Below are 12,266 nucleotides of genomic sequence, written 5' to 3'. Positions count from 1 at the left end.
ATGGAAATATAATAAAACAAATTTGCAAGCTATGCTCTCATGTTCCTGCTGACTCCAGTTTCCACTCACGTTGCCTCTGCTGAGGTACACAGACACCTGGCCCTCATCCCTGAGCTGGCTGTGCATTGGTGCCCCCACCAGCAGGTCCGACAGGCCGTCCTGGTTCAGATCAACTGCACACAATGAGGAGCCAAAGTAAGAGCCCATCTGGAACCAAGGTGAGCCACAGAGCAATGGGTCAGATCACAGAAACACGAACAGTTCATTCATTTCACACATAACTCACATCTAAACTGGATTATTTCTGCTTTTATGGACCAATATTAAAGGAATATCAACACAGCTTCAAGCTACCATGAATTTCTTTTAGTTACTCTGAATGAAAAACATTAGCCGCCTCCCCCTGGCTGTAGTTTGTGGCAAGTGTGCTCCTTTTTTTTTCAAACAGTGTATTTCTGGCAACAAAACAGTTAGAGCAGTGTGTCTGAAAGACTCAATGATTCCTCAGGCACACCGGGACCGTCAGAGAACTCTGAAACAATACGAGACCACATTCATGCTCATACCATTTTCCCTGAGGCTTGAAAACTCTTCACCAAAGATGCACCATCAATTTTAAAAATATAAACCTGAAAAAACAAAAAACAGAATCACTTCAGCAACCGACACAAAAGGACTTCAAATGGCTGAAAATGAAGATGAAAGCACTACTTTTCCGCTGCCGCTGTGCTGAGGAGCCCCTGCAGCGATGTCTATTACATTAGGAGAGGAGAAGTGTCCAGCAGTCACAGCATAGCCTGGAGACAGTGACAATAATTAGTTGCAGCCGCCTCTGTCCTGATGTATGTCATTCAACATTATATTCTCATTAACCGGCTCTCACCAAGGTAGCTGTATCTGTGGGAGTCAATGTTGTCTTTGTTCAGGCTATAGAAGGAGTCAGAAGTCAGGTTGTACACCTTGACCGTCCCAGTCCAGTAGTATGACCCTGGTGCACCCATTACCACCAGCTCCTGAAAATGAGACAGCCGCATATTCATGCAGATAAAAGTGGCAGGGATTCACCCCCTGTGTGCACTGCAATAGCCTGCTGCAGAGAGGGGGAGGAATAAAAAGGAAAACGCTGTCGGGTGAACATCTGGTTAACCAACAGCCACAGAATGGTTTTCACTATCTGTTCTTAAACACACATGCAGGAGCATCAGCTTTCCTTGCTGCGATTGAGACTTCGGAGCTAAAGGAAATCTAAAAGCTGTGAAATGAAGTTGCTCAAAGATTTTTCTCATAACGGTTCACGGGCATTTAAGCTGACAACGGGACGGCAATAAAGATGCTCTGTTTGGACTACGCCCAAGTCGGTTGTAAAGGAGGATGGGAAGTTAGCACCGAGCGCGCTCCTTTTGTGCAAACAACATTAAAAACACAGTGAGGACCTTACTCAGCGGTATGCACTCTGTGCTGTGGTGTCAAACATCTGGGCACCACAAGGCGTACCGACCAAGGTTCAAACAAGGATAAAGGTTTAACGGTTGGACACCGTTTCTTTAAATTCTTCACATTCTTTGTAGGGGGTTCAAACACTTTAACAGATCCACACTCAGGTCGGTCATCCGTGAAAAAAAAGGTTTGATGATGAAGTCTCTTTGGTTTGGAAACACTAGGTTCATTGTGGAAACCAACATGGTGTCACTTAGAGCTCTCCTATGAGCAGCAGATAGCTGCTTTTTATCCATATTATTTAACATGGTATCATTCAACATGGTATTATTGTCCAGCTCTCCCGTGAGGTGCAGATAGCTGCCTTTTATCCAAATGATTTAACCAAGGAGTCACTCTTGTTGCAATAACACAAAGTGCGCAAACAGAAGCAGTTAATCGCATCCTCCTCTCCATGCCCATGACTTGGACAAAAGCATGTCACATACAATAAAATCCTTAGTTCCACTGAAGGCTCGCAACCTGTAGTGGTCTTTGAAGTTTATCTATGGCGATTTTACATTGGGGTTTACTTGAACAACGGAAAGATCCCCGAAACCATCTGTGAATCTGACGCTCTGCAACGTGGCTCTGGAACACACATCAAAGAATCTGAAGCATGTGATGTTTTTGAGAATTGACAATACTGATATTGCTTGTTATTGTGTGTGTGTGTGTGTGTGTGTGTGTGTGTGTGTGTCTGTGTGCAAATGAATAAAATCGATAATCAGGTACATTCTAGGCCTTCTTCTGTGTCTTTCTAAAGTTTTAAATTGCCGACACTCACATATTTATCATGTAGTAATATAAACATTTCACTTTTCATAGTTATCCTCAAGACCAAAATATTACAGGACCACTAATGTGCAGTATAAATGAAAGAACAAACTTTTTTTTAAAACAAAGCCATGTGTTCTGCATGTGGTTTGACTGTGTTTGAGTCTATCATTCATGTGTATATAAAAAAGCTAGTGCACAAATTTAGAGTTCATGTTTATTTATTCGTTTAAGCCTGTTAGATGGCAGCAAATAGTGGAAAATGTCCATCACATTTTTTCCATAATCCAAAGGTGATGTCTCTAGGTAATTTATTTTGCCTTTCCTAACAGGAGCAAATAGGAAAATCCTCACACTGGTAAACCTGAAAATGACTGGAGTTTAATAATAGTAACAGGCTACGCAGATGCTAAACTAATATTTTGCATAGCTAAAATAAAGGAGAAGTGTAAAAATGATATGTAATGAATTTCTTGCCAGTGAAAATGTTTTTTAGCCTAGGGCCACAGCTGTGCTCTAAGGACACATTTTAAGTCATTTACGGTCTACTGTACATTACTGTATGTTCCAAATTAAGCTTAACTGTAATCTGAGACATCAAAAGAACCTTTGAGGAACACATGGCTCACAGGAAAGACTTATCCTGCACATGCACTGAAAACGAGAGTCCTAAACTGGTTACAAAATACATTTTTCAATTTTTAATGAATCCCTCAAATGCATCTTTTCCCCTGTCACACTACAGTTCTGCTAAGATGCATGTAAGAGTTAATCTATTTGCACTTCCTCTCACCAACTCCACTCAGGCGCTTCACTGACTCAGTTCAATGGGGCAGCTGTGTGAAAGTGCAGCATCCACCAGTTGGAAGACCGGTGGATTGATTCCCCAGCTATACCAGTCTGCACCTTGAAGTATCCCTGGGCAAAATACTTAACCCCAAGTTGTTTCTGATGAATTGGAGCGTGTGTGCAAATGTGACAAAGGTATAGAAAAGAGCGCTTGTATGAATGTGAGTGTGATTGGGTGAAAGAGGTAAAAAAAAATGTAGGAAAAAAAGCACTTTGAGAGCTCAGTTAGAAAAGATATGTTTGGGAGAACAATAGGTATTTGTAAGATACACAAAGGTAATACACGATCATGAATGATATCGTGTCAATACAAAGCAAGGCAAGACAAGAGCATCAAAGCCACGGAGAAAAGGAAACTCATATTTTCTTTAACGTTTTATCTCGTGGAACCACACCAGAGGTCACGTGAGGCCGCCACATCCTTTCCTACCTATCTGCTATCTCTGAAAACATTAGCTTACAATTGTCAGCAGAGCACTGGTGGTTTTGATATGAATGTATTTATCTGAGTATAGAATTTGGACCACACCCAAGTCTTCTATAAAGGAGGATGTGATGCTACCGCTGAGAAGGTTATACGCGATCATGGATGACATCCCGTGTCAATACAAAACAAGGCATCAAAGTGACAGAGAGGCGAGCGAAGGGAAAAAGATCATAATTTCAAGCAAGACTGCTTCAAAGAGCCTTTTAAACATGTGGCGATGCGATGAAATATAGAAATTTACCAAACAGTGAGAAGAAACACTATCTCTGTGTCAACCTGACAGAAACCGGGGGACTTCACAAAGATGAACAAGCACTGTTACTGACCTCCGTAAAAACTCCCGCTATCCCAGCTTGGCACGAGCCATGCTCTTCCCCATACTTCTGCTTATAGTCTGTAAGAGAAAACAAACCACAAATTATTTCACTGTGTGCCTGAGCCAGCGTTTACTGGAGTTTTTCCTGCATTCCATATGGAGCTAGTCAAAGTCCCGGTCCCATCCAAGAAGAGTCTGGGGGCAGAAAGCAGACTGAAAGAAGGGGTGCAACACCACATTCAATGAAACGACCTCTCACATGCGCTCTCAGGCTACGAAAATATTGAGCTTGGATCGGCACAAAATGCACTGTAAATACGGTCCCATGCAAAGTGTGACTGGCCTCTCTCCCCGCAACTGCTGGCAACATGAGTCACCAAAGGAAGTGAAATCCTGACCTGGGAGCATGATTAAGGTGTAAACCAGGCTTTCATAAGAAGCTCTGAGTCACATAACAAAACATGTGAAGAACACATTTACAAGAGTGGCCATTAAATGCTTTACAGCACATTATTTTTCAAATGGAACTTCATTTTTAGTGTTGTAGCGGGCGCCCGAACTAAAACAACCTGCAGGACAAATGGATTTGATTTACTGCAATCATAACAAATTGGATTTCTCTAACTTGAGCAAATCTTTCCTTAAAAGCACCTGATTTCGGCAAAGTTAAGCCAAAATCTGCATCGCAAGACCGCTTCAATAAATTTGCCAGCACTATACCTTTGTGAAAATAATTTTCTTTGGCTAAGTGGTGCAAAACAGAATATAAACTCTGCACTTCCACTGGTCAAATGCTCATATGCTCATATATTTGGCTTTGCAAACTGGGTGTCCTTTCGTAGCTGCAGCTGGCTCTTGCCAAAGTTGAACTTGAGGGAGAGAAATCACACTTTAGGGCTCGCCCACTACTGTTCCCCGGTGCCAGGACACCAATCAGAAATCAGAGGCAGACGTGGGGCTTTTACAGTGACGTTCCTGGCTACGGAAATAATGTGCCGTGAAAATATGTAAAAGGGAAAGGACGAACAAAACAAACCGGTTATTCCAAACCTGGGAGCCTGGGCCTCTTACAGGGTCCTACAGTCTGTGTGGATTATCTAAAGGGATATTAAATTATTAAAGGGATCTGGAATAAAAACTAGAGAGTATCTCACTAGCTGTGGCACCACTGAGTTCTGCCGTCTCAGTGTCCCCTGGCACTCTATGGGTCAGACCTCACCAGTTTTTTATATAGACCTTGATTTTCATTTTAACTATAAGTGTATAAGCGTACCTTTACATGATTGACAGCTCAGAATATTCCGTATTTACCTTATAGTAGAAAAGCGCTATATAAATACAGGCCATTTACCATTTATAGTAAGCCATTTATAGTAAGCCTTGGTGCAGCCTCTCTTTGAAACAAGCTCCCTTCTCTTTCCCTATGAGCCACCTTTCCTTTGATTGGCTGCCCCTCACAAGCCCCTGATATAGGATTCCTCCCTCCTCTTTTTGTCATCATAAAGAGCCAAGAGTAAAAGTAAAGAGCAGTCTAAAACCATACTTGGACTTTATTATTAAACCTACATTTTATAAACTCAAGCAAGAAGGTCATGTGCCTCCGCCATTGGTTGGTTAGTCATTTTTTCAGCAGGGTTATGAAAAGCTACCAATCTGATTTTCATGAAACTTGGAATGAAGCATTAGCTGAGGAGAAACAGGTTGATTGCTGGTGCAGATCCAGACTGTGTTGCAAAAATATCAAGACACTTATGCAGTTTTGGCAGCAGATTGGCAAAGGTCTGGACTTTCTGAGTGGCTTTCAGGGTTGTTTTTCTGGTACTTTCCAGACACAAAAAAATGATGGAACACGCTAAGGTCATAACCAAAGTCTACGCTTTAATTTTAGATAGATTTAGTTGATTAAGCTGCTGGAATTCAGTGACAAGCTCTCTCGCCCCAATTCAGAATGATTTAAAATAAAGAAAAGCCCCAACAACATGAGTGCTGTGATTTTGCTTGTACTGTACCTTCATAACAGGGGATAAGTGCTTTTGTCCCACGCTGGAGCGTTGGGGGAATGATGGAGCAGTATCCATGCGGAAGGATATGCTCTGACTCGTAGAAGACGTTTTTCCAGCGGTGAGCACAAGCCTGTGAGAGAAAAGCATGAGTGAACAACACATACGCATTTCCGTAAACACAAACAGCTCAAACTCCAGGCAGGCGTTGATCAGCAGCAACGACTGAAGCCCCCTTTTTCTCGCCGGCCTGGAGTCAGCGCGTCTCTGTGGCTGTCAAATGATTGTCAATGAGAGGGGGAATTAAAGCCCATCCATAACCCTGACCATAACAGCCATGGTCTGTGGTGTGAATATCTCGAGATCTGTCTTTCCCATGCAGCATTTGAACGCTCAAGCGAGAAAATGTTCACATCAATGAACGTTCGTTTTAAAAGTTTTAATTTCAGGACGGCTCCTCCGGGTTTTTGCGAGTGAGAGAGACAGAGAGGCCAAAAGTTCAGAAAAGCAGACGCAGCGAAAAAATAAAGCGGATCAAAAGACAAAGAAGCAAACTTCTCCTGCATTACACTGCAGTGGAAACGTGGAGTGCACAAACGGACAGGGGGTAATTCTCCAAACAATACTTTCCACTGTGTTTTTCAAAAATATAACAGCCAAGTGTTTGGTAAGCAAAGGAAAAGGAATACAGAGCAGATTTTTACAAATTTTGCACAAAAGAGGCCACATAAATGTGTAAATGTGGTAATAATTTAGGACCCTGGGGGGAATGGTGGTGGAGCCCCTGTGGCTCTAGGGACAGCTTTGGATGCCTCTGTGCACACAGAGTCCACTTCATTTCCCTCCCCAAAAGAACCCACCCTCCCTAACTCCAAAAACACACATAGCCAGTCTCAGTGAAAACAAGAGCTTGGCAGATTGTGGGCATACAAAACGCATCAGATGACTGTCTGGAAGCAAGATGCTATGTTGAAAAACCCTTGTGTTTCAAAGGAAAACTTGGCCAACAGAAGTAACAATATCAGTATAAACTCTCCCTCTTGAGTAGAAGCAGATTTTTTTTTCTTTTTTAAGATCCATCAGCTGATATAAACATAGCAAAAAGGCAGCTGACACGCTCCGCAGCAACTGAGAATTTAATGTTTGGAGTATGGAATCTGTGCTGTTGTCATGTTCCTGTTCAGTTTTAAAAGACCTCGCTGGTCACAAACAAAAAGGCCTCCACTGAAAGTGCAGATGAAATCACCACTGTACACATCTGCCAAACAGCCGTTTCCCTTCATGAGTTCATTCAGATGAGATTTTTTAAAAAAAGAAAAAAGGAAAAAAAAAGAGGCCCAGCAACACGTGGCTCTGGAAAGCCACCACCTTTATTTTATCATAAGGCTCGACCTAATGGCCAGAGAGTGTGCAGCTACTCGGTGTGTTGTTATACAACGCTAAGCTCAAATTCCCAACGCTGACAGCTCCAAGAAGTCTTCACATTTTCACTGATGGGTAAAGCCAAAGGTATTGGTTTGAAAATTGTGCCAGTACATTCCAGTGAGGTATTAAAGAATTGGACCAGAGAGGTTTGGATGGATGAAAAGTCATCGGGATGTCTTTGAGCAACAGATATTCAAACATGAGAGAGCTGCCCACCCACCTGACGCCTTCAAACTCTCCTGCATTGCCACTAGTTTCCGCGCTGCCCACCGCAGGAGGCGGGGGGTTAATATTTAATGAAAGGCCGCCCTTGGATGGGACCGCCGCAGAGGGGCTGAAGCCTAAACAAACTTTGCCAGCTGCCCTATGATCTCTGTGCAAACACTTAGCAAAGCGCCCCTGGGATTAGCACCATTTGAATCCTCTAAACCAGGTTCTCCTTTCTTTTGTTTTATCTAACAGTCTGCTTTTTTTATTTTTAAAAAAAACCCTGTTCCAGTGACTCTTCCAGCTCCACACACGAGGTGAATGTTTCACAGAATTATGTAACCACACAGTCAATTCCAGCTGATGTTACTCCACTTTTGAATAGAAAATCATTCCGATTCATTATTTAAATTCTTCTTTTCTTTTTTCTTTTTTTAAATTTATGGCACTCAAAGTTAGTAAGAATGTAACAAGCACACAGAAAGAAGGAGTTGTCTCCTCTTAAGGAAGACTGCAGTGGTGAGAGCAGCTGTGGTGTAACAGTGTGGTTAATGGTGAGACATTTGTTACAATGATGCTGGCATAATTGGGGCTGTTTTTACAACATGGCTTGAATTAAACAATTTGCAGAAACGACTGTTGTGTTATGTCCCTCTGCTCACCAGGATTTTGCCGTTGGTGCTGTCCTGGCGGGCCAGGCTGACCCCCATCCACTCATCATCTCTGTCTCCTTGGCAAGTCTTCCCACACGACTCTCTATGCCTGTTTCCTGAAAGACAATGAGAGCAGTTTGCAGACATTGAGTCACAGGAGGGAGGACCTTTTGGAGTGGGCAACTTGTCACTTGTCAGCTTTTAGAGATCCGGTATTTACTCTTCACTTTCTGCAGATTCAGCAAGTGATTATCACACAGCTGACCGTTTCAAAAACTGGAGATGGAAAAAAAGTCTGAGTCTAGCATATTTAACAATGATTCCTCTACAGATGGTACACTCAATACCATTGACTATTTTCATTATTTTCTTAATCGACCGGTAATGTTACAATACTCAAGGTCATTATGACGTGGAAGCACAGACGGTAAACAAATCCCCAAATTTGCAGTGCTTGAACAATCAAATGATTAATTCGTCAACTGTTGCAGTTCAATTTCCTTTGAAGTGACTATCTGATCCATTGACTGCCGCAGCTCCAGATCTCTGAATGAGCTTTCTAACCAAGAAACAGTCACGTGCAAAGGTTTCAGGCACTATTTCGATTCTTATCCTTGGCTATCACTGGTGAGGCGTCAGATTGGTCCCAGATTCATTCTACAGCATGGCAACCGCAGGCGTGCACTCAGAGTCACAAAGATCTGTCTTCACCAGCAACATCTACCAGCACATGGTATGGTCTCCACACGCCTCTGATCTCAACATCCCAAGTCAGCTTGGGATTACATGGATTTAGGCTGTCATGACGAGAAAGCCTAAATCCACAGAAGAACTTTGGCGAGTCCTCTAAGATGTTCGGAATGACCCTCACTACTCAAAAACGCAAAAGTCTCAAGTCGCCCTTCTTTTTCTTTTTACATTTTTATGAGGAAAATGAGAAATAGGTTCAACATTTATTGAAACATTGAAACAAGTTATTAAAAGATACACTTTAAAATGGGTTCTTTGATAAGCTGCATGCGATGTACAGACACAGCACTGATTCATCTCCTGAGTTAGGTGCCTTTTTATGCTTGAGTGGTTCATAGCTCAGTGTAGAAGTGGTTCAACAAGTAAAAAAAACAAAAACACAGTCAGGTGCAAGAAGAATGAAAATGAGTTAAAAAGCAGCCAGTGTCGGTAAAATAACTTAAGAAAGCCTTTTACCTCAAGTTTATTGAGGAGAGCTGGTGTTTTGCTTTAAAGTTAAAGACTGATCACACCCAGTACTGCTTGCTTTCATTTATTAATTATAACATGTTTACAAAATTCATTGACAATTTGGTCAGTCTTAAAAGTTAGCAGGTTCCGGAACCATCAGCACAGAAATAGGAACTCAAACTTTGAATGGAAAAATCAAGAGGACATGCGGCTTAATATAAAAGCAAAAGAGTTTATGATAACCCCCCCCCCAGTAATCTGAATACTTTATTGGCATTAGAGGCTTGAAATCCTGAACAAGCACATCATAAGGATCATGGCTCCAGAGTAAGCAAATTAACATCAGCAGGAGAATAAAGTTACAAAAAGATAAATATCTATGTTGCATATCAGTTGTAAGCATTATTCTTCATTTCAACAATGAATCCAGTAAATTGGGAACACAGAAGAGTTTCTCTGTGTCACTGTGTTTCAGTCATATGTAGATATATTTTGGTTACACAGTGACCAAGAATGGGGTTCATACTGAAGCCATGCATGCACCCCGTCTTTCTTAACCACAAGAACAGAGCAGGAGGGGGGATGGGGGGTGGGGGTCGAAGCTCCAGTTTTTGGCTCACTTGCTTGGAAAATATTAGCAAAGGCATAAATCATATTTATCAAAATATTTATACACCTCTGCACACAGAACCCCCTTGTCTTTGTTTTTTTTTTTTTTTTTGCATGTCTCGATATATTAGGTTATGGACTAAAAGCACAACAGCGCACAGTGTTAGCAGCACTATGCGACTTCGTTATTCTGGTTAAACTAAACAGAGGCCTGGTGGAGTTTATGCAATACATGATGAAGAAGTAGCAGGAGGACAGCACCAGGGTGGAGCAGCAGGTAGTAGACTTTTTTTAAAATTATAAAATAAACGATTTTACTATAACCTGTGCGTGTGTATGACCGAATGCATTGCCTGCTTCAGCATTAATATGTGGTGTTTGTATGGATGCTGTGGGTTTGTGTGACTGACCTCTTCCCAGATCCATCTCTGTGCAGCGGCGATCAGGGTTGCTGTGAACTCGACACTTATATAGAGCTCCGGGAGAGTGCACAGAGCTACTGTAGGAAGAGTTTGCCTTTGGTGCCCCGACTATTACCCTGCATCCACGACAAGAAATGAGAGGAAGGACACAGTTATGCTTTTTTTAAACCCCCCTAAACACTTTAACATACATCTCTTTAATACATTACTGACACCTAAAAATGGGAAATCCTATTGCAGGCAGTGGCTTTGGAATGCAAATAGTGCGGGCTGTTACAAGTACTTTTAAGTATCTGGGTGTGGATGCAAGTTGGGCTCAAGAGACATTTAAACTTTGACGACAAAAACACAAATCCGTTGCATCATTGTCGGAAAATGCAAAATGGGACTCACCAGCGTGTGTTGTCGTGATAATGCTCCAGCACAGAATAGCCGAAAAAACTAGAATTTGGTCCGCGGAACACCAAAGGATGTTCTAAGTCTATGTTGTAAGAATAAGCCATTGAAATGGAGAGATAAACATAAAAAACATTTCGTACTCCCGTCCTGTATCTCCGCGGAGGAGCCATCCCTTTGCGCATCGTGCGTAATAACGCAGTAGTTTCCCAAAAAATAAAAATAACAATAAAAGTGAGGGAAAGAAAAAGCCAATAAGGAGTAGTGAGCTCTTCAGTGGGCAAACTGTTATAAGCTATCTTTCAAGTATTTTCCGGGTCTTGCAGAGCATGTAGACTGTGATGGCATGAGGAAAGAGTCGCAACGGAAAAGTTAACGTTCCGGTAAATAACGGTGCGTCAGCTTCTCTCCATTCTGTGTCAGTCTGAGGAAGTTCTCGCTCGCAGGCTGGCTGTCGCTGAGATAAATGCAGTCAGCTGTCAAGTTAGCGAGAGATTTCCTGGAAGTAAGGGAAGTTCTACTTAAAATAAGAGCATCTCTGTTTGGTTTAATCACCGTTCTAACGTTTGAAGAAAAGTCGAGGTTTTAGCGTGAAAGGAGCAGCCGGAATGAGTTTTTTTTTCTTACTGTGGTCCACGGACGCTGGTAACGTGGTCACGGAGAAACGAGAATGGTTTAGAAAGCATCACATTTCACCCGTGGGCTCTGGGGGGCTTTGGATTCTCCAAAACCGAGGGATGAGGGCGCACTGCTGCCCCCTGACGTTTTCCAGTCACGATGAACAGTGACAGCTTCATCATTTTTCAAAAGTTACAGGTTTCATTTCCATCTTATTGACTGTTACTTCTTTATTAAAATCATTCAAACTCAAACTGAACTCAAAAGTCAAAGAAAAGAAAAAGAAAACGCAAAGACTGAAGAATCATCTGGAAAAATCATTTTAACACATCTTTTCTGCATTTCTTTCATTTATCAGTTTTATCTACACTAGTCTGGGAACTGCTGTTTTGCAGTGCATTACTTGTGCAACAGGCTTTTAGATACATATACAGATTAACAAACAGTATGTCCAATCAGCATATATACTGATAAACTGACCTCTGTATCCAGCTGTTGTTACAAGCTGGGTCTGTAAACTTGTTTTCTGCACTCTGCTCCTATTTTTATGTATTCACTGCTTTGCATGTTGAGAACTCTACACAACAAATCATGTGCAGTTTGCTGCTGAAAGGCCAGTTGGAAAATCAGCTGATGTATTTGGAGATAATCTTCTGGGAATCATTAACTCTGACTTTAAACATACAGCATGTCATTTATGAGTCGCCAATTCCATTTGCGAGTTGCCAATTCCATTTGCAACATACATTTGGAGTTGGTGATATGCCATTTTTTAATTGAAGTTAAAAGTAAGCAATCTTTAAACACCTTTCTAAAAGTGATTTAGGACAT

General features: G+C 41.8%; 1 protein-coding gene across 1 annotated transcript in view; it reads right to left on the bottom strand.

Moving 5' to 3' along the window:
- The window catches only part of itga9 (integrin, alpha 9), a 48,765-nt gene extending 37,535 nt beyond the window's left edge, over positions 1-11,230 (bottom strand). Inside the window, exons 1-9 of the mRNA XM_063491245.1 lie at positions 10,815-11,230; positions 10,410-10,537; positions 8,200-8,306; positions 5,915-6,038; positions 3,916-3,983; positions 884-1,013; positions 712-797; positions 567-629; positions 70-207 (exon numbers count right to left, since the gene is read on the bottom strand). Of these exons, the coding sequence (XP_063347315.1) occupies positions 70-207; positions 567-629; positions 712-797; positions 884-1,013; positions 3,916-3,983; positions 5,915-6,038; positions 8,200-8,306; positions 10,410-10,537; positions 10,815-11,002 (1,032 nt within the window). The 5' untranslated portion in view covers positions 11,003-11,230. The remainder of the gene's footprint in view (positions 1-69; positions 208-566; positions 630-711; positions 798-883; positions 1,014-3,915; positions 3,984-5,914; positions 6,039-8,199; positions 8,307-10,409; positions 10,538-10,814) is intronic.
- Between the last annotated feature and the right edge of the window lie 1,036 nt (positions 11,231-12,266).

This window comes from Pelmatolapia mariae, linkage group LG13 (genome assembly GCF_036321145.2).
Source record: "Pelmatolapia mariae isolate MD_Pm_ZW linkage group LG13, Pm_UMD_F_2, whole genome shotgun sequence".
Classification (NCBI taxonomy): domain Eukaryota; kingdom Metazoa; phylum Chordata; class Actinopteri; order Cichliformes; family Cichlidae; genus Pelmatolapia; species Pelmatolapia mariae.
This window is presented reverse-complemented; position numbering and strand designations above follow the sequence as displayed.